General features: G+C 38.6%; 1 protein-coding gene across 1 annotated transcript in view; it reads left to right on the top strand.

Moving 5' to 3' along the window:
• Window positions 1–23,805, top strand: part of man1a1 (mannosidase, alpha, class 1A, member 1) — a 138,225-nt gene that overhangs the window by 20,350 nt on the left and 94,070 nt on the right. Inside the window, exon 2 of the mRNA XM_041975287.1 lies at window positions 14,649–14,745. Within this exon, the coding sequence (XP_041831221.1) occupies window positions 14,649–14,745 (97 nt within the window). The remainder of the gene's footprint in view (window positions 1–14,648; window positions 14,746–23,805) is intronic.

Raw genomic sequence — 23,805 nt, forward strand, 5'->3', positions numbered from 1 at the left:
AATGCATAGATGATATCAGTGTGCTTGCTATGTGATCGGTATGTTTTGCTGTGCCAGGTTGCCAGTATGTTGGTTTTTGTGTTTTTCTTTGCAGCTGCTCCTTTGATCTACTTTAAATTCAGCTGGTGCCTTACCAGTGAAGTTCATTATTAATTTGAGGTTGTTTCTATGAGATATTCCGGCGTTTTGGCTAAAAGTTGTTTATAACTATCTACTGCTGTCATTCAAGGTGTTCAGGGAGCAGCAGTAAATTGTAGTTTCTGGCTATCAACTATATAAGAGCTGTCAGGGGACATGGGGGAATGGCAGCTATAGAAAATGACTGATTACCCACAACCTGAATGATCATGAATTCCTCTGTGATTGATTGGAGTTAAATAATTTGTGTTAACTTGGGGCAGAAGAATATCTTTCATTGGTCATTTGTTTGGCAGAGCCAAGCTTCAGCCAACGTTGTCCAGCCACCAATAACCATTAGAATGAAATGGTTTAATATTCTTAAGGGAATCAAAGCCCTTTCCCAGGACCAGAAGAAGAACATTTTGGACTGGGCTTCTGTATCCCCAAAGGCAGCATTTCCTTTCTTTCACTAATGCAAAACTCCTGATCTCCTGTCATAAAACTGTATTACAAGTAATAAGGGAGAACTTGTTTATCACATCCAAGGATTGATGATTTCTCTTTGCAAAAGTAAGTATAATAATTACACCGTTGTAATTGACAACAATGGTTTACCACCCTTGAATATATGTGTGTCTATACGCACAGTATATAAAGCAATAAAACATCTTATTGATCTTAAAATAAAAGTACAGTCCAGTGCAGTATATCAGCTAGAGTTGTATGCACTTGTGTTTAACAGTCATTGTTAACATTATCTCTTTGTGGTGCTGAAAACTCAAACCCTGAGGAGCAGCGCTAGCAGACATGCAAGCTACTGTTGAGACAATAAGATGTCTTTAATAATAAACACACACAACTTCGATCCTTTACAATAAAGAAAGTAATCCTATGACAACCTCAGTATTTGTCTTATTGTAACATTTTATTGTAAAATATTGGCTTGTTATTCAACTTTCAGGACCAGGTTGATTTCCAGTCAGTCATAAATATAGATTTTTTTTTTATACCCCCTCAATTTTCATCATCGTTTCCTTTTCTCTCCTGATGGCCATCAGCTAATATTGATCAGTGTTCAGTGTTGCTTTGTAAGTCTGCTCGGTTTGTTGACTGTGTTATCAACGCAGAGCCGTGTTAAGCACCAGGCTGTTGGAAGCGACTCGTTTTATAACTCTAGGTCAGTGAGTCGGTGTTGGCTCGGCTCGTTAGGAATGAAGGGATCAGTGTGATGTAGAAAGACTTAATGGGGAAGGGGTGTTTTTCTTTTTCTCTTTCCACTGTCCCCCATCACCCCATGCTCAGGGTGAGGGATTGAATCAAATAGAAGATTTGGTGCAATTAGACTATTATTATTTGTGAACTGGTTTACATAATCACTGTTATTATAAACTGAACTAATGTGGATTTGTTATAATTGGATCATATTGAACTGGTTTAATTTGATTATGTCTGTGAAGTATCTTGAGATGATTTTGTTGTAAATTAGCCTTTTATAAATGAAGCTGAATTTATTTTAATTGAACTGAGTTGGAAGCTAGTTTAAACATTGTCAACCAGTTTTGTTCTTTGGTTTTAACCAAAGCAGTCCAGCACTCATTAAACAAGAAAATGCATCAGTTTAATAGTTAAGAGCTACAGACTTTGTGCAAATGGTACAAAAAGAAAGAAGGGCTAACTACTTTAGCGATAAAAGTATAGCCCCCTATCCACCGCTGGAACATTTTTTATTTACCAGGGATTTAAAAGAAAAAAACTAATATTATCCATATAACATCACTTCACCCTCCCCCTCTTTGCCTGAAAAAAGCGTCTTTTTGAGTGATGGATTTCCAGATTACCTGGAATTCTGTTGGAGCGGAGCTGATTGGTAGAACATACTTGCAGCGTTCCACACTTCTGGTGGTATGTTTACGCTAACGTGTGACCAAAGCACGTTTATTTCACTTGTACAAAATTAACTCCTTGCTTTTATTGTTCAAAAAATTGGAGCGAGGAGCTATGAGAAGTAGACCAACAAGCAGGTTCAGGCACTTACACAACATCCAGTTTAAACCTGATTTGAGAATACATTTTCTGAAAAATGTATTCTCAGAGATTCCTTTTTACCTGACTCTGTAAACAGCTTTGTCTTAGATTGTGTTCAAAGTAAAATGGACTTTAGATGGACTGGAACCTGGAAACTCCATTAAAGAGTTAAGAAAAATTGGATTTGACAAGATAATTTTCTCATCCCTACTAGTTGAATGAGTTTTCCAAATGGAGATGAAAACCTCTGAACCCTGATCTTTCAACAAAGAGGTGGATACTGTATCTGAATGTGTGCGTGACAAAGCAGAGTGTGCTATTCATTACCAACAAATAGCTTTTCTATTCCAGTGTCCTAATGTCTTATGCAAACACTGTAGCAGCTGCATCTAGCTATTGTGGGAAAAAGTATTAAACCTCTCCTCTGTGAGCAGAGGGGTGAGGCAGCATCCTTCCACTCACAGCACAATACTAACCCATATATGGTTGTAGAAATACTAAACCGCTTAGGAAATCCGTCACGGATCCCTGAAGAACTGGTCCCTAAGCGGAGTGGAGGATATTGTCCCCTTCTGAGCATCAAGAATGTGCGAAGAGATGAGGTGGAAAAAAATGGTTAGGTGGTGGATTTTGTTCCAAAACACCACGGGTCAGAAAACAGGTTCTGTAAACAGAAATGTCAGGGCTTCGTGGGCTGTGCCTGGGAAGGATTTCCACTGGCATAAAAGGTATTTCTGCAACAAAACCCCTGTTTTCTGCATAACTGAATCGCCACACAGAGGGATTGAGCTAAAATATCACAGGTTTATCTGAGGTGGTGTCACAGCACCCTTTTCCTTTGGGCTAATTGCATAAATATTTGTGTTGACTAATGCCATGGAACCAGAAAAATAAACCAAACCAACAAAATAACAGATAAAGTAAAGAATGCAATGGCAGGGCATTGAAAACGTTTTATTTGCAACTATCCTGGCTTGATATTAACTGGGGTGAAATGGAAACTACATATTGCAGGCCCAGTTTCCTCTACTTGTTTTGAGACCCTTCTGTCCTGTTTTTCACTTCTGCACCTGCGTTTCCTCTCAGCCTATTTGCTATGCTAAGTTTTTCTACCTGAATTCATTTGCATGGTATTAAGGTAAAAGTGCAAACACACTGGTGGCACCAAATGCACCTGCAAGTGCTTTTTGTAATGTGCCTGAAAAGTGTCTGTTTGTGTGTGTGTGTGTGTGTGTGTGTGTGTGTGTGTGTGTGTGTGTGTGTGTGTGTGTGTGTGTGTGTGTGTGTGTGTGTGTTGGGAGGGTTGGACCATCATGCACTAATGTTTCTAATGACACATTTAGCATTTCCATGGCATTGGAAACAAAATTATTAGAACTATTAGAAGAATCAGTTGGAACCAACAAAGAAAGTGGCTGAAATCATGTTTGTCTTGATTTTTATTGGATAAAGGCCTATTTATGCTTCCTTACATACCTAAATAGGGACATCTGTTTCAAATGTTGCCGTCCTCATACTTCCATGCATCATTTACATTGCCATGGTTGTTAATTCCTCCACTAGTGGGCAGTGCTGAGTTCAGAGTTCACTCCTGCAATCCGGCGTCAGTTTCAGACACAGGTTGGCTGCGGTAATATACTGCTTAATATTTCTTTCCAAAAGCCCAGCACACCTATAACACTTACATAGCCTTTCTTCAAAAGCTCGCACAATTTCTACAGTTGTCCTCGTCTTTATTCTTCCTTTTTTTTCCTCTTCCTGATCCTCTTTTTCTCTGGATTGTTTTTGTTGCTGGTCACATGTCAGCTATTCTGTTCATACTGCCACAGCGATGATATTGCTCCGTCCGCTACATATCCATCTTCTGTGTCGAGCATAAATGGAGCTTAAGGGTGCATTCACACCAGGATAGTCTGCTAGACTCAGCCCGATTGGAGACCCAATACAGTTGAGGGGTCCAACACTCTTCCAGACAGAAATCGCATTCAAGCAACACTATTCAAACCGATGAGACCTTTTAAAAAATGTGTTCCACTCTCCGCCAGAGATGGTGCTGCACCAAGAATTACTGAAGAAGAAGATAAGACACAAATAATATGAAAACTTGATCATTTATTGGTTTATTCAGAACAACTTGGGTTTCTAGTACATAACAGCTAAATAGGAAGCTGCATCAGATCCTAGTGGTCTTGGGTTAATAATATTTTTATCATTTTCCCGAATGCTTCCATGTCTGACCGTGAGCCATTTCTCTTGTCCGGAGCCCCCTATTGTCCCACAATTGCTTATGTTTTGTTTGTGTTTACTCTTGACACTGTGTGCTGAACACACAATGCTCTTTGTTTTGTAGTCCACGTCCTGTATTTGGTTTGCTTGAAGCAGACCGAGACCTGCATTTGTAGGCAAACTGAGTCTACTTCTTTGATTCGAATCAGAATCTGTTTGCGCATTCACAATAACCCAAACGAAGCGAAATTTCCAAGCGAACAGACTGGGATTCGAATAAAAAAGGCTGGTGTGAATAGGTCTTAAAGAGCACCAGACCCTCATGTACGAGCTGTTCAGTCCCTGTACCGGTGTCAGAGCTCGGTCCGCATTGCTGGCTGTTTTACGGACAGAACTTATAGGCACAATGATTGTAGAGAGGGTCCGGTTTGGTGGGTCCCTGCGTTTTGCAGGTCCTGTGGTTCAGTTGGCCACATCAGGCCATGATCTTCAATTCTCACTAGGGTTGTAAAAAAAATAGATCCTCATATACTGATAAAATCTAGTTAAGTATTGATTAGCACAGTATCAATAATAAATGCCAACTTGGCCTCTGCTGGTTTATGGAAAAAAAAAACATCTGCCTCTATCCATTTTAAACGAGCACTGCAGCGGACAGCCCTCCCCAACAGCATCTGCCTGGAGGACCCATTGTTTACCGTGTTGTCAACTTAGAAACTTGTCACTATAATTAGCGATTTTAAGATCTTTCTAGCACTTTTTTATTTTTTTTATTTTTAGTGACTAGCGCCAAACTTAGTCACTTTTTCTGGTGTTATTGAAGACTTTGACACTGATGTGAAAGCTTCTCGTTTACTCTTGTAACCACCGACTAAAGTCGTACTTTAGTTGGGGGTGCTACCGCGGACCCCTGCTTTAACAAGACTCTCGTCCTCACGTAGCAGCAGCCCAGCTCTGAGCTGCAGGAAAAGCAGGAGATGATGGAGAAAGAGAAGGAAACGTCTGGTCCATAACCAGCCTGGAAATGAATCTGGAGATGAAGCTGCTACTGGCTGATCACGCCCTGGCTTAAAGTCGGATATGTTTGCCTTTTAATGTACACAAAAACATTTTAAAAGACTATCTGTTTAAATGTTTTTTTAAATAATGTGCTGCATTAACATGAGCGATGAGAGCTGCAGAACCCGCTTCATGGGTGGAGTCAGTTAAAGCAATTAGGACAATTAATCCAATGCACTGTCTCAGTTTGCAAAATGAGACAGAGGGGTGTCCATCCTGTGTCCATCGTTTGGTTTTCTTCTGCGCCTCATCAATGTGGTTTTTATCTGTCCTTTATGCACCATCATACCACATCTAAAGCGAAATGGTAACATAAACCAGCTACTCACGTTCTTTCCATTTAGCCACATTTGACTGACAACTCAGTCAAATCCCAAAAAGCTGCTTGTGAATCGTCTGTTGCGATCAGACTCTCCTGTTAGAGTCCTGGAATAACCCTTGAACTCTGAAATTTTATTTGCACTTATTTATCTTTTCTGTGTGTTTTTCTCCTATCACTTCTCAGCTTTTGACAGTGTCCCTGTGTGGGTGTAAGGGTGCAATGGAGCAGAAAGGTTCCCAACATAGCCTCAAAAATAGGCGAAGCCCCAGAGTTGAGCAGACTTTAAAACAACATTTCTGTTTTGAAGTTAAAGCTGTCAATCTTTGTCTCCCTATCCACCTGAAAGAATTGTTTCTGAGTTACATAAATCTGAAAAGTATAATCTAAACCACATGATTTTGTTTTTTTTATTATTATTAAGGTTGTTTCAAAGACTCAGTGGGAGAGAATGTTTGCTTGTGATCTTATGTCCTCCAATAAAAGTCAGTGTGTTTTTTTTCTGCTTGTGTGCAGCTGTCTGGGCTCAGATAGTGATAAGAGAAATGCTGCTACATCTTTTCATTTTTCATATATTTTTTGCATCCTCATGTGGAAAACATTTGAATATAGGGAGGGGGTCATCACGTTCTGGTTAACCAGAAACGTAAACAAACCCAAATGCAGGCAAATTAACACAAATAAAACCACGTGAAGGGGAGGTTTATCATACCTTTTATCAGGTTAATGGCTCCCACAGGTTAACTTCACTGGCTGTAGCTTTGATATCAACAACACAACTGACATCTGATTTCACTTTTTCCCTTTTTTTACAAAAAGGAAAATGACAGTGATGAATTGCCCCGCTTTCTAAGCCCATTGCTTCGTATCTAGTGCAGTGTTTTCACCTTGCAGCTTGACATGCATGTCAAGTCTCTGCTGCTCCAATTCTTTAGCCAGAAAGATTCTTCATGCCAGCTCTATTAGCTTTGCATGTAATGCATCTAATTCCTGCTGTGACAAATACATTTAATCTCTCACTTATGAATGCGTAATTCTGTTGCATTCTTACTGCACCTGTAGACTGATATCATTCAGTTGCACAATGTTTTCACATCTTCATCTTCCTCTCTGTAAAATCTGCAGTCAGCCCACGACGAACAGGCATATTCTGAACAGATCCTTCAGTCGTTTAACGAAAGCCTCAGACTTTTTCTTGTGAGCATCTGCTGCTTGACAGATCTGGAGAAAAATGTCGGCTTATGTGTTATCATCAGAGCTGAACAGGAAGTCGCAGTCTCAACAGAGTTGGGATCGGGGTGGGGGGGGGGGGGTGAAATAAAAAGAGCAGATACCTGGATAAGCTTGTATACTGTGTGGCTGCTAACAGCTCCTCGGCCCTGCTTCGGTTTCCTGCGTGTTGTTTATTTTTAACAGGAAAAGTGATTCCACTGCGGACGCTGATCAGACATGATTGTTATTGTATTATGATTCACAACTGAAGCACAGAAAATTGTAGCTGTTTTGAATTAAAATGACACAGTCAGAAAAATGGATTTCCAGTGTAAATTTCGTTACCCATGACTATTTACTCTTATTTTCATGGTTTGATTTAACAAAAATATTCCTTTACAAACTCTGAACCAGTTTTCCTCAAATATTGATGGATGACCTGCAGGGTTGTTTTAATACTCACAGCTCATATAATGCAATTATTTTCACATAGACAGTAATCGTTTACTTATTACAGTTCATATATGTGCAGGGCTTTTTAAAAAGTTTTCTTCATAAACTTCTTCTTTTGAGTTATTAAAGTGATTTTATTTTTCCTTTTAAAATCAAATAAATATATTGACTTTATTCCTCCTCTTTTAGCTTTCACATGAAGCGTTTACTTATCACTTCTCAGTTTTTATGAGCTTTTATCTGTTTTGCTGTTCATACATAAAAATGAAGCTGTTCTGAAGAATGGGCAGAGAACAGGGTCCAGACCTTCTCTGCAGTTATAAATGTATTCAGCTCTCAGCAGGAAATGCATTTTCACAACAAGAAATATGCACAGCGTCTGATGGAGTGCAGTCTGAATCAAACAGCAGCTGTGAAAGCTGATATGAGCGCTTTTCTTCAGACAAAATAAAAAGATGTTGTAACATACCTGGACATGTTTAGGCTGTCACCTCTGACCTTCCTCAGAAACGTCAGCTGACGCGTTGCTGACATTTTATCAGCTGTTTTTCGGAGGTGTGACCGTCCCAACAAACCTGTCAGGTCTGCGGCCATGCCCCCTGCCCTGTGGTGGTCTCTGGAGTAGGGAATCCCAGGTGTGTGAGAGCATGTACACTGCTTCGTCCTGGTTCATTAGTTTCCAGCCCACTTCCCGATCTTGATTGCTTCCTTTATCCAATGTTTTAATTTGTTTCCCTCCGATCTCACAAACATTATGCTGTCCCAGTCCATGATATGGTTGTTCCTCCTGCAGTGATCCAGTACGGCTGATTTTAAATTCTCTTCTTCTGCCTTTTCTTTCTTTCTTTTTCTTTTAAGGTATGTTACAGCATCCTCTTATTTTGTCTTAAGAGAAGAAAAACCCCTCATATCATTAAGATAAGAAGTCAAAATGAAAATCTTTGAGCTAGCTGGTTTTGAATGCAGTTACTCCTTAAAGATCTTTCAGTTTGATGCATTTCTATATTTTGATAGCAACGTAGTAAAATAATAGAGTAACAGAGTAAAGTAACCAAATAGTCTGATTCCAGCTAAATGACCTTAGCTCTGTAAAATAAATAAATAGTACATATGAACTTTTTACATGCAGGACATGTGCAGGAATCTCATTGTTTGTCTACTAAGTCAGGGGTGTCAAACTCCGGTCCTTGAGGGCCGGTATGCTGCAAGTTTTCATTGTTTCCCTGATCTAACACATCTGACTGAAATTAATGGGCTATTGTGAAGAAGTTGACAAGAAGCTGTTGGATCTATTTGATTTTATTCAGGTGTGTTGAAGCAAGGAAGTAACTAAAACCTGCAGGATAGCGGCCCCTGAGGACTGGAGTTTGCACCCCTACTCGAAGTGAATGATAGTGAATGGGTTTTATCTATTTTTAAAAACTACACTCCATCTTCATGCACTTGAAATTTACATGTTTAGCTAGACAAGTTAAACATGCATATGCTAACACTTTAGGCAAGATTTACTACGACCGGTTGGCATTTTACTCTTAATTTGCCTGTACATGGTTAGATATGTGTTGTAGTTGTCTGTGACCTACCAAAGGGCAAGAGACGTAAATTAGCTGCTATGCTAACTCTTTGCACATTTAAGTTTAGCATTTTTACTTATGTTCATTAATGTGTAACATGTCCCTTTAAAAAGAAATCTCTGGATTTCTCTCAGAGAAAACCGATGGAAACGGCTTGAGGGGCTCTGCTTGGACTAGGGAGGCTTCTTTCTGTTAACTACATTACAAAAATCATTTTAAACTTTTCTTTTGAACCTGAATAGAGAATTTTGAAATGCATACAAAGACATCTAGTTAGCTAATGACTTCCAGCTGCCCTTTAGCAGAATAGCTGTTTGAAACATAAATAATACTGGAACAATGAGGGGGAAAAAGAAAGAAACAGGACTACATATGAATTTAAATGCGACGGGGAGTCAATTATGTTTGAACAGTGAAGCTATCTGCTTTATCTTCCACAATGATAAGAAGGATCAATAATAGTTTTTTTATATTTGACAAGGATGACTTAATAAGCTTGTTTGGAGGGAAAAACTCTTCCTCTGCCATACTTTTGCTCGTTGGCTCGTCTCTTATTCCACTTGCAGAGAATAAAAACAAAGCAACACAGGCTGCAACCCACATGTTGTGCAACTTTGTGTTTGTTCCGTGCAGTAGTATGGAAAGTGATGATATTAAGGGACCTTAACAGATAATTAATCACGCCTTTTAATACCGCGATTAATAGTGAGATGAAGCAACGGTGGCATCCCTACGCACAGGTTTTATTAGCTTTGTCTCTGATCAGCATTGGTAGGAACAAAACAACCACACATGCTAATTTTCATTGAGGATGCTGAACTTAGAACTAAGACGGTGGGCACAGCTTCATTTTTATTTTAAAAAACACACACTTTTCATTGTGTTGACGCCTCACGCGGAGGGTTAGAAACTGGAAGCAAAAGCTTGTGGACCAAAGGTGATCAGATTCATCAGTTTTCCCTGACTGTAAGGCCTCTGGCGCCCCACTCTGAGTCTTGCTGTTTGGACTGACATCCACAGTTTAGCACCATAAAACAGCCTGATTAGCTTGCATGTCTGTCCCTTTAGAAGGGTAGCTGGAGAGGTCTGAGCACAATCCCCAGACGATTGAGGGTAAACATGCTACAACTGACAGTTGGAAAGAATTTACTCTGCTTGTTTCAGTGTTTGAGCCAAACAAACACTAGTTTTGTGTGAAAACAGCATTATTAACCAATCATGCTCTGGTTTTTCTGCTGTATTCACTTGTTTTGTTCTGCTAAAGGAATCTGGATAAAATCTACAATTTCTGTGAAGCAGCCGTTTTTAGCTCATATCTCTCTGTCTTTATCTCAAGTTTTATTGGGGGATGAAAGAGCAGCTGCACTTTACCACACACTCACACCCTGCCAAGCAGACGTCTGTATGTGTGTGATTGCGTTAATATTTGAAGGGTCTGCATGTTGGATGGTCTTATCTATGTAAAAACCATGATGTCAGCAAGCCACATTCTCTTCCTCACTTCCTCCAGCCCTGCCTCTCCAGGTCTCTCACACACAGACCACCTGTTTCAAGGCTACTGGGCACGTATTTAAAGAGCGAAATGCTTGCAGTTTTTAGTTTAAACACATTTTCCTGTTTAACATACATTCGCTCAGGTGCAGATTACAGGAGCAAATGGGGTCATTCACCTTAGATCTTTGCACAGCAGTTAATGATTTGCCATCATCATTCTGTGTGAAAACAGCAGTGAAGCACATGTGCTGGTTTAGCACCAGGTTTTAATTCCTTTCTGGACTTTTTTTGCCATTTAAATGTTAGAGTTGATGCTGCCCAGTAATCAGCTGTCTTGGAAATGACCATCCTAATAAAGCCCAATTTTCTAGCTATAATTATTTGAAAGTTTCACTTTTATAATAGACTTTTCTCAGATAACACCTTTTGGGCAGCATTTTTATTGAAAGTAATAATATCTTTAGCCTCTATTTGTGTCTGTGTCTGCTGGTCCTTTAGGCAACAGCAGGTGTGTATGTGTTTAGGGTCATTTTGCTGAACTGGACTTAATATCGGTGCCCTAGAAAACCAATGCACCTTAAACACAGAGCCAATTAGCACTGAGGCATTGTATGTTTGAAATAGCTGCAGCCACCAGATCCTAATAAGCCTTGAAAATCCCAAGCAGTTAATCCAATTAGAGTCAACACATAGGGATCCTGAGCATTAAATCCAATACACGTTAACACACAGGATTATTTTCTGGCACCAGATTGCCTCACATCTACGTGCAACTCTGTTACTGCCTTTTAGTGCTGTTCGTTAAAATCTACATCTAATCTGTTTTGGAAGTCATGGTCTGATTATAATCCTAAGATCTGCCACTTGCATCTCAGATGTTGTGGAGCAATTTTGCAGTGTTTTAACAGGGCGATGCGATGCTATGATATGCTAGGTGACTTGTAGGAGACCATTCAGTGAATGAAACTTACCAGAAAGTCAGTTCAATTACATTGAAGATCAGAAACGACAGGCAGACTTACTTTTCAGCAGAGAGTGAAGTTGGAAAGACAAAAATGTAAATTGTTGAGTGCAGACAGAGTTGTTAATGAATATAAAATGCTGGCTTCACACATATACTACCCACAAAAAGTCTGGGGTATTTCCAGTATTCAGTGAAATTTACAGAAAATGTAAATACTCATGAATGTACAACATTTAGGTAGAATTATGCAATGGTAATTCCTTTATTTCAAGCTATTTATTTATCTCAACGTAAAACACCAACGTGTCAATAACTTGTCACGTGTTAGGCGTCGTCTCGGTCTGATGACAATGAAACGGCCTGTTTTAGATACAAGCTGTTAATGAACCAGAACATTTAGTGGTCAGTTTGTGGTTCAGACTCTTCTTTGTTGTTAGAGAACAGCATGTTATGCAAGTGTGGACTGAAAAGTTCAGAAGAGGTTGAATTGAGTTCACCCATGAAGGTTGTAGTGCACTCTAGGTTCATTGTGTCATCATAAAAAAGCTACATAAAGTTTATAAGATTAAAACTAACAAAGGATCAAGTTCCCTCTAGTCCTTTTTGATGATGTTAATTTGCATGTGTGGCCATATAATAACTACTTTGAAAAAAAGCTTTGAATCAGAGGCTATTGAACTTCAAAAATGTGAAAAAATAAATGATTAAAATTTGATTTTTGTCCTGGAATGCATTAAACCTCTAGTTGTGTGATGTTTTTCTCCTTTTATTTTTTTAATGAAAAGCCTGTTGTTGTCTTTCTGCTGTACAGATCACACAGTGATCCTGACACCTGACCGTCTGTTTTGATAGTCACTATTTATCTGGAATCGCAAACGGGTTCCAAGGTATCCATAAAAAGCAACAACATTATTATAAAATTCTCTTTCTTTTTTCCCTATTGGCTTAATTTGAATTGCATATGTACTCTGGTCTAAAAAGCTGTTAAAGTAAACCGTGAATGAATAAATAAGTAAAAAGCATTAAATGGACTCCCCTTTTTGTGCAGTGGTTTTAAGGTGGGGCTGTAGTATAACAGAACAGAAAACACGCCCGCCACATTTCCTGTTTGACTGAGTTGCGAAACAGCAGCCTCCTTGTTTGACAGCTTTACTGGCTTACTTTAATAACTACGGTTTCCCTGGCAACGCTTCACACGAACAGAGTGACTTGTTGACCTACTGGTTTACTGCCTGCTGTGACCATTTGTACTCGTCATTACAAAAAATCACCCTTAATTATTGTTCTCAGTGTGTGTCTGTCCTCAAAAGAGCAACCTAACAGTGAGTCAGCAGCAATAATAGAAACAACTGTGCTGCTCAGCGCTGCTGGTTGGAGCTGAAGGCATGTCTCTCACACTCCTGCAAATGAGTGCAAGGAGTTGTAACAGGAACCGAAATGAGGGTTTTTTTTTGCTACGGGGGTATTTTTGCCGGATTCCGGTGCATCTGGGCTACTGTATTCAGATGTACAACAGATGGGCGGTTCAGCATAACAACATTTACGGCCTGTTTATAACTCCAGCACACAGTCAGTGAACTGTGATTGAACAGATCTGTCGGAAGGTGGAGGATAAAGGGGTTTAGTGTGTCTAATCTGAAGACAGGTTCTAGAGCTCCAGGATGATACAAAGACAGTAGAGTAAAGTCTGCATTTCAGTTTGGAAACTAGTGTTTATGCTGCTATCAGGTATGCATTCGATTTGGATAAAAAGAAACTTTAATGACTCAGTTGGACGGAGGGGCTTCAACAGGATGTGGTGGGACTTGACGGAGGGAAATGCTACTCTCTGCAGGGAGTAACGAAGTTTGGCTTTAGCAGGAATAAATCTTCAGGGATAACTGGGAGATCAGTCATTCAAAACTTAATTTATAAGAAGTTGTAAAGTGAACCGCCTCTTTTCCAAAAGAAAAAATCTCTAACTTGTGAACACTAAATGATTTTCTTTTGAAATGTTGTGAATTATAATTAAAACTAATTGTGTTGGTTATGATTTAATGCAGCACAATGCTAAATAAAAACGGTCAGCTCTGAAGTTTAACATTGTTTTAAACCTTAATCCAAAAGGAAACAAAACCAAATGGTGTTTCAGTAGTCCCATGAGTTTTACTAACCAGTCCTCTGTGAAAGCACCGCCGCCCCTCTGCTAGTTACAGCTTGTTTACGCCGAACAGCTGATGATGAAAGGCAGCACAGACACGACAGACTTCACTTTTACCTTCCCACCCCTCCCATTTCTTCATCTTGGTGTTAATTTACCATAATGTCTTCATCGTTAATCGTGTTCAGAATAAACACAAGTCATGTTTATCCCACTGTAGGTTCCAGACTGGAAATGTCCTGATTCACAATTACCAGAAACATAAAAACAAATAATATTCTGTGAATGTTGGGATTAGTCTTTATATATATTTTTAAAAAAAATCACAATTTTTCAGACAGTCAGTTCATACAGTTTTCACACAGATTTCTTTTAAACGCTTCATTAATTTTTTTACAACATGAAGAAAAGGAATCACACCGAACAACGTTTGCAGCCAATCCCTCGTCGACACACATTCAACTTGAATTTATGACACTTTTGCAAGAGCACAGAGAACTGGATCTCATAAAAATAAATAAAAGAGAGAAAAACTTTTTACTCTTTGCAATCCCCAGTTGGGGGAACTTGAGCCCTGTTTCCACCAAAGCATTTTGTAGTTATGTGCCATCTTCATTTATTCTTCAGCAGTAACACATAGACTGGTTACACAACTTAACAAATCTCACTTTACTATGACTCCACTAGTCTTCAGACTAGTGGTTGCAGAGGTATACTCATTTATTATGGGCATGAAGTTTTCAACCGCCTCTGTTTGTGTTTTCATTTCCGGTAAAATGACAAACATGCTCATATGGAACTTGGAACAAGTGGATGGTAAAGTTCGGATATTCCCGTGTTGATCATCTTGATAATAAAATGATAAAATATTGGTGATGTTTTCCTGGTACAGCATCAGGAATAGGTTTGACAAGGTGTATTATGTAATAATATATAAACTGACAGTTTATGCTTATTAGCTATCTAGTCTGGAGAAAGGAGCTCAAACTTGTTTACCCTCTTTAACTCTTCATTTGTCATTTTCCCCCTCCTCTTCCTCCTCTGTTTTTTCATGCCTGTCAGATGATGAAGCACGCGTGGGACAGCTACAGACGCTATGCTTGGGGTTCCAATGAGCTCAGACCGGTCTCCAAGCAAGGCCACTCCAGCAATCTATTTGGTGAGTGGAAGACCACACACACACACAAACACACTGGATTGATCTTGTGTCCCTGCCACCAGCAGCCTTGGCCTTTAGATTAGCAGCCAAATCGTCCGTCAGCTTGTCATCCATCTAAGCTCGCCTCTAAATGTCAATTTTATCATATATTTATATTCTGTTTGGGCTTCTTAGCAGCTGTCAGAGTATGCACTGTTAATGAGTGTGGAGCATCTTACTTTATCTTCATTTTACTCCAAATCTTGCTTTCAAGTCTGGATTCGAGTAGTAGAATAACTCAAAACTGCAGATCCTCGTTCACACAACCTTTTTAGAGTTTCTCGGGGATGTGTGCATTGGTGGGTGGTGTATGTTTTAGTTTAGAACAGTGGCATTGCAGGCCTTTGATAATATGACATTCGTGTGTGTAGGAGGTAGCCAGGCCTCCACTTTTGATAAGGAGACACTGTAAAACGCCGACATACTGGATCTAGTTTGGAGTTTTTTCCCCACTGCTTTCTCAGGGCTGAATACTGCATCATAGTGGAGCGATGCTGTTAGAAAACATACTTATTCTTTGTTTGCCTCTTCTGCAACAAGAAATCTTAGAGATAATTTAAAGTAAAGTGTGCTGGGATTTTATTGATGGGCCAGCTGCGAAATACGGCGTGGATGTGAATGGGAAGTAATGAAATCATGAAAAAATGTGTTTGAAGAAGGAATTGATGGTTTTTGGCTCAGTAGCAACAGCTGTAAAAGCAGTAAAGAAAACACTGACACATTATCGCCTTATTAAGTTGTTCTAGCAAACATCTTGATATACTGCTAACACATTTAGAAGACAACTGTGCAGCAGAGCCAGAACACACTCTTTTATCTTTGTTTTGCTCTAATCGCCAACTTTTTTGTATCTGTGGCTGCTATTTTTATTTCTAGGTGCTTGGTTATCTGTTTTTTTTTCGCATGGTTGAAACATGAGGAGTTCTTGGCCACAAAAAGCAAAACAAGAAGCTGAAAAAATGTTTTAATAGTGGTAACTGACTGCGAGTTCTCAGCCTTTATGACAGCATACATCAATATTAAAGCCATTGCTTCATTAATGATATGAATCAGGAGCCTCAAAGAACATTTTAGCGGTGTTATAACATTTTTATTCTAAATTAAAGAGATTTGTGTAGATATGTTTTAAATTCCACATTTAATAGCAACATTTCCATATTGGATTATAAAAACATATCTGACGTGTGGTTCTCAAACGTTCTTCAGCATCGTATCTGCCTGCAGAAAAATGTTTTCATCCCGGTTCCCCGTAAACCAGCGGAGTCGACATACAGTGTAATTTAATCTCCAGCAGCTGGACCAGTAAAATAACCACCGAATGACCTGCAAATAATGCAAACTCAGTGCTTTCCCCTTTATTTTAGCGCAAAGAAGTACAAGTATGTACGTACGTATGATTAGATTTAATGAGCTGTCCTTAAAGAAGGATTTAAAGCCTGGAATAATTATACTATTACTGCTTAATGATGATATTGGTATTTTGAAAATGAATAAATAATAATCAATGATTAAAGATATACTGACTATTATAAAGATGGGTGGTGATTATTATTATTATTATTATTGCTGTTGATACAGAGACGATGATTAAATGATTTATGAAGTCTAAGTGTTAATAGTGTCATTGTTGGGTCTGCTGGACTAATGCAGATTTATGTAAATTATTTGTGTGTGTGTGTGTGTGTCATCGATGTATTGCAAATGTTTGCATTTCTTTTCTTAATGGATATTAAGCTGGATCCCATAAAGAACTGCAGCAGCGATGAGCTGCAGCTAATGTGGATCCAAAAAAATAAACTAAACCTGAAATTTCTGGAGAAAAATAAGTGCAGTTTAAACAATATTTAGCCTCAGTTACACATTTACATAATTTCATTTAGTTTATTTACATATTGTATTTGATATTTTTAGATTTTATTGCACATTAATTATTGCTTATAAATCATAATGGATCTATAAAATCATAAAACATTTAGTTGTTGGTATCTGGAGCAGAAAAATACAGCATTTCACATTAAGATCAGAGGAACTTTTCAAGATGTTATTTTAACTATATACATACGTGTACATTTCCACATCTGTGTAGTAATCCTAAACCGATTCACCTCATAATACAAATCTAAGTCAGTTTTATTAAGTTAGAAAGATAGAAAAAGATAAAAGAACAAGTTATCCTTCCTTTTCTGTTTTTACCCCATGCAGTGTCTTCATGGACCACATTTGAGAAACAGGGCTTAAGAGTTCATTTTTCTTTTCTCTTTTTTTTAAAACTCATCTTGGATGGCTGAGCCCACGCTTTAAAGCCAAAATGTCTTAAATAAAAAAAGGTGCCATGACCAGCTTGTTTGAACCGTTTTGTTGTATTGAAGCATGACGGTGACTCCTCCAGGTCATTTTTAACCTGCCAGAAAAAACATTTTTAGGGAAAGTGAAGAGCTTCTTGTGAGTTTTTTGTGTGTTAAATGTAGACAAAAACCTTTCAGCTTTATATATTTTCATATTCACCACATGGCTGCCAAATTTCCCCCAGAAACTAAAGTATGTAAGTATACTAAAATACTGGCTCATCTATCATTTTTTCCTTCTCTTGTTTAATGTTGAAATTTAATCAGCTTTGTGTAATTCCTTCTGCTGTTTCATCTCTAGCACACATCATATGTAAATAAAGGAGCAATAGAGAGGAATACTGCAGTATGAATAGTAATTATTAGATTAGCGTGTTGAAGTCTCTGTGTTGGTTTTTCTCCGTGTTTTAATCTCAATATTCATCCCTCATGTATGGTCTTAAGTAAAGTAAATAGGTTTTAGTCTGCAGCTCAAGCAGACCCACTTCCATCAGTAACTAAGACAGGCCGGCCCCAGGGTCTTGTCACAGCCTTCCCCACCTCCTACACAACATGATGTACAACGATAATATTAGCCTGGACCTGAAATATTATACAATGAAGTCACTTTCCCTACCTGAGGCTGTTTCTGTGATATACAGAAAATACAGGTCTGCCAAATCAAACTAGCCAGGAGAGTTTAAGCTTTTTCTTTTTTTAAAAAAAAAAGTACACACAATGACAATTTGAGGATAATAGAGCTTTACAATTTAACTGTTTTCTTACATAAAGGTAGAAAACTGGAGAAGCAAGATAGTGCACCTAGAAAATGTTTCATTTGGCTGTTATTGGATATTTGTGGTTCAGGATCTTTAATAACAGTGGACTGTAACTGCTTGTACTGTCTGTCATTACACTTATGGCCACTTTATTAGGTAACTTGTTCAACTGGTTTGTAACACAAATATGTGATAAGACAGTCATGTGGACAAACATCAGAATGGGAAAGAACAGGGATTTCTGTGACTTTAAATACGGCCTGGTTGTTTATACCAGACAGGTTGGTGTGAGTAAATTTCAGAAGCTGCTGATTGTGGAATCCAACACACTAAAGTCCATTGATTATAGAGGGAAGACGATGCCTCACTATGGCGTCATGCTGTAACGTAGCTGACTCATCTATCATTATCCAGCCGATATGCCTCATACTTGGTACAGTTGGCTGTTCAGGCAAACTCTGGACCCTCAGTGTCAGTTAAACACCATTTAACCACCACAGCTGACTTGAGTATTGCTGTTGACCACATCCATCTCTTTAGGTCCACAGTTTAGCATCGTCTGATGGCTACTTCCAGCAGGATGACTAACCATGTCACAAAGCTCAAATCATCTCCAACTGGTTTATTGAACATGACAATGAGGTCACTGGACTCCAACGGCCTCCAGTCACCAGATCTCAATCCAACAGAGCAGCTTTGGGATGTGGTGGAACGTGTGATGCTGTCATGTTAATACGGAGCAAACTAATATCAGGAATCAGTGCAGTTCTGAAGGGGTCCAACGTGGTACAAGCAAGCTGTAGCTAATAAAGTGGCTCGTGAATTTTTGTATCTGTGTATTTGTGACAATTAATAATGTTAGTTGTTTACATCATTTAAATCCTGAATCCTTCTGTAGTCTGAATTTGATGATTTTCCTTTTGTGCAATCTTCTGGTAAAAGGAGTTGTACATGAGCAAAAAGACAATATTTTGGGGCTTTTTACAAATTAAAGCCTCATTTTTTCATGTTTATCACTTATAATAAATTAAGGTATTCCAAATAAGGATTAAATGAATATAAAGCTTTAAAACCATCATTGAGAAAGACATTATCTCATGCACCAGCTTTTCTTTTTGCTGGTTTTTGTGTAATCAGCAGTTAAAATCCTGTAAACAATTTAATTAATTACCTTTATAGACAAATCAAAAGCTCCATGTCTTCATTTCTGAGAAGCTGAAGTTACATTCCATGTAGTTTTATTAGAAAAACAACTTTAAATGATCAAATATTTGACATTTCACTTCAGAAATGAAGAATATTCTCTTAAATCCAAAGTGAGAACAAACCAGTGGCACCAGATGAGGTCAAACTGGATTTAAGACTTTCTTTAAACTTGTCACCAGGAATCCGCCACAACATTAACATCTACTGCACCAACACTGGAGGAGGATACTGCAGGCTCCTGTAGGTCGACATCTGCAGAGTTTGAAGGCTGCATCTGCTTTCAGGGTGGCTGCTGGGTTTATTTTACTTCTGTGGGAAGCCGCTCAAGAACTGAGTGCATGTGGGCTGTTGGATGGTTTTTGATATGTTTTCAGTGGGTTGTAAATCTCAAATATACGTTTACCAGCAGAATGTTGTCATTTAGGAGATATACCAGTGTTGCACATTCGCCTGCTGCTGGTTTTAATGTTTTGGCTGAATGATGAGGAGCTTTGACTGAAAGAAAACTGCAGATGGGATGGACAGAGGGGGATGAATCCGTCTCCTCTGTGGTCATCCCCTGAAGGACCAAAACTCCTTGGTCACACATGCCAGCTGTTCCATCAGCTGTTACTTCTCCACTGTGTTTGGCTGGATGTTGCATTAATTCACAAATGTCTTCATTTAATATTAAAAGTCCTCTTTCCTTTTCCACGCGGCTCCCTCCTCTTTGATAAACACATATGAAATACTGCTAAAAATCCTCTCAAGCATCCAACTGCTCAGGGCAGATGAAATATTGGTACATTTCTTTCCCAGCATGGAAATTTACCAGCAGGCTTATATATTCTCTTAAAATGTTGGCAGGCGGTTTTGTTTATCTTCTCAATCCACCACTTTGGCAGGCGACCAGCTATGATTTGGGTGTGCTTTATCAGACAACATTACCAAAGCTTTCCTAACCCCCAAACATTCAACAAGAAAGAGCTAGAAATGATTAAAAGGGTGAAGTTGACTCTAAATCCTGCATCAGCCCCGACTATAACCATCTACTTAAACAACCCTGCCAATGTCTTTCCATTAATGTCCCTTTGCTGCTTCCTTCAGACAGTGACTCTTTTATTTATGTGGCGCGTTGAAGGGGAGTACACAGATTGTGTTAGCGCATTTACAAAAGGGTCAAGAAGTTGGTGAAGTGGCTCTGAAGGTGCAAGACATTCCCAGTAAAAATTAGCTTCTTGAACAGCAAACGGTGCAGAAGAGTGTCATTAATTAATTAATTAAGCATTAAATTTGGCAGCATTCGTGCTACCTCTGGAAACTTTAAGTCTAGAAGCCATGCCAACTTTATTTATAAAGCACTGAACAAAGTGCTGAACATAAAATAAATAAAAACAACAAAACATTAAATAATTAAAGACGAGACAATGAAATCATTAAACAATAAAAACCATTCAAACAAACATAAGAAGCAGGGCTTTGTACAAGATATTTTACTGATCAGAATATATCATTTAATTATGCTGTCAGTGTCTTTGTGTGTAATGACATACTTTTTCATACTTTTTAAGGTATGTATTTGTAGTTGTATTAACTTGACACCTGGTTTAATTTTATATTTATTAATATTATATTATTATTTTTATTGCCGTTAATTTATCTAATATTTTGTAGTATTTTATTTTATTTTATTTTATACTTTTGATATTTTTCCTTAATCTTGCAGTTTACACACACACACACACACATATATATATTTATATATATTTATATAGTTAGTAAAATTAGGCATTAAGAAGTTAATATTTAAAATACACGTTATTAACCAACATATTGTCATATTTTCAGTCTCGCTCTCATTTACATCCTTGTCCTCTGGACCGATATTTATGTCTTTCTTCCTGCTCCAGCAGGAACCTGCAGCTTGAAGATTTATTTATTTATTTATTATTTTTCTTGCTGCATTATGGAGAACCACTTCCTTAAAAGACTGAAATGTTGCAACAAAAATCTCATGCATGCCGCACAATTAAAAAAAGATATTGATGAAATGGCTCTGAATTTGTCACACTCTATGGAAACAATATCTTGACAATACATAAGTGCTATTCACAATCACCCAGCTTTCCCTCTTCGGTTTTTAATTGATCAGTCTTTGTTCTCTTTTGGTTAACATACAAGTTTGTCTCAGCAAGTCTGCAGCTCAAGGACGGGTTGGTCTGTTGGGGATGATGGTACATGGGGATGATAGGTTTGGAAAGAGGAGGGAGGAATAAGTTTATTTTCTGCTTTCCTGATTAACAAGGTGATGGTTCCTGATTTGATGCTGGCAAAAAATAAAATATAATAAAATAATTTCACTAACCACCGATGCTCTCTTATCAAAGTTACTCAATACACACACTTTGTAGAGCTCATATACTCTGTTAAGTTGCATTGAGGCTAACTGACCAATATGACTCCTTTTTCTTTGTTTTTTCTCTGTCCATCATCTGAATGTAAATAGCTGTTGTGTTGCTTGTGTGCAGACCATTAAACCACTCTCTTTGTCTTCATCCGCTTTGTCTTGATGCCTTAAATAGGGTCTGTTAAGTAAAGTTTTGAAGAAATTGTATTTTGAAACAAGTATCTCAAGAAGTAGACCAGGCTGTCTCAGATCCTGTCCCTCGAGATGCAAGAGAATCATTGTGTTTGCTAAAATTAAATACAGCTAGAGGCACTGATGGCATCTATCTCTCTGCCTGTTGTTTTTGTTTCGTCTCTCCATCTTTTTGCTCTGTGCTCAGTTTTCTATAACTGGAATACTGCTGCTGAGAATCACCATAAGGACTGATATATATATTTTTGGGGGTCCAATCCTGTAATTATTTGTATTTTGCTAACAAGACAGCAAGAGACATTGAATTTAGTAACTGGAAAAACTGACATAATGTAGCTTTCCTTAAAAAGTTTAAAGGGTCTTCCTAGATTGATGCCTTCAGTAACTTAAACCTCCCATGAAAGCTGGATTATTAAACTGTCCTGTTTCTCTACTGAGCTATCAACCCTGCCTCCAGCTGTACCCCAACTCCTGTTGTATTATGGGGCTTAATTTAATCTCAGCCCTGTTATAATCCCTATTGTCCAAGAGGAAAGTTCATACCAAGACATGACCTTGGGGTTCTCAGTACAAAGGTCATACTTCGTTGTTGTTGCATTTAATTTAGTCAATAATTTAAATACTAAGTTGTCTAGAAGTCTGGTGTGAGGTTGGAGGTCTTTCCTCTCTTTCACTGAAACTGTTAACAGACCATTAACTGTTCTTGCTGAAAAAAAACTAAGGAAAGAAACATGCTGTTGTCATGATGCGTCTCAAATAGACCAAAGATAAACTCTCCTTTGAGCATGTTTGTGTGTGACTTTTTTCTACAGATGATGTCTTTTGTTGGAGAAAAAGAGCATTGGCCAGATATCATGGTTGTTTGCCATCCAGCCTTTTGGTGACCCAGACTGGGTTCTTACTGGTTAACGGGGAGTCCCCCGTGACCACGGGGAGCTCTGGTTGGGTCCTTCCTCTGCCGCCCTCTGGGTGGGTCCAGGATCATCTTTGTGGTGGGTTGGCTGGGGTTCGTACTCCGGGATTGCTGCTGATTGCCCGGGTCTCCGGTTCTAGCCTCCGTGGATGCGTGGCCACATTTGCATGATCACACTCATCTCTGATCACTCGTCATTCCTCATGCTCTGCATGCTGACACAGTCACCGAGTTGTCCAGTGGGTTTATACACTACTTTGGTTGTTGTCATGACACATGTTTTTTGTTTTGGTTATTTTTTTGTTTTAGGAGGTCCTGATGATTCTCAGCTTTGCTTTCTAATAAAAGCTGTAAAAAATGATCTGTTGTGTATCTTTGTCTCCTTTTTCTTTTTTTTTTTCCCCCTACTTTTTACTTCCGTTTACTATTCTCCTTGTTTCTGTCCCCTCCAGTCAGACTCACCCTAAAATAACTCCTGATTTTCACCTTTTTTCTGTTCCTGAACTTCTGACTTAAGACACACTGTTCTCTTGAAGCTTCCAGCTTCAACAGAGTGAGTGACAGCTGGGACAGCCAATCACGTTAGCAAGAAATGACAGAGACGCAGCGATCTAACAGCTTAAATGAGTTTTAACTAGAGTTGGGCAGACACCAACATTAGCATCGGAAATACACGCCAATCCTGCCAAAAGGAAAGGGGGCTGGGATCAGCGAATATTGTCTGTCAAATCACCATCTGATGCCACAGAAATAGAATCTTTAATTCTTTTCCTGCCCAACTCCAAAAGAAAGAAAGAAAGAAAAAAGTCTCCCAAGTCCAGGTAGAGGTCCTGTGGCCTTTTCCATCTGTTTTCTCTGAGAGAAATCCAGAGTTAATTTGATTTATTTATTCATTACAGAGCAGAGGAGATTGAGTTGGAATGAGACTTCATGGTTTGTTTACTTTGTTGTTATGTTGGGAAAAAGGATATAAATAAATAAAACTTAGGGACCAATAAGGAGTGTTCATGTGGTTTTACATATTTCTAGTGTTGAGAAACTAATTAAAACAGAATAATTGCGATAATCATAACACCTTAATTATTCCTTTGACAATAATCATATTAAGAAAATGTTGTAACATCTCGAATCGGCAGATACCCAAACCTCAGGCATCGGAATCGGTGTCAGACAGAAAAAACAGAATCTGAAACCCAAGTTCGCTCTACTTAGGCTCTGTTC

The sequence above is a fragment of the Melanotaenia boesemani genome, chromosome 22 (assembly GCF_017639745.1).
Source record: "Melanotaenia boesemani isolate fMelBoe1 chromosome 22, fMelBoe1.pri, whole genome shotgun sequence".
Lineage (NCBI taxonomy): Eukaryota > Metazoa > Chordata > Actinopteri > Atheriniformes > Melanotaeniidae > Melanotaenia > Melanotaenia boesemani.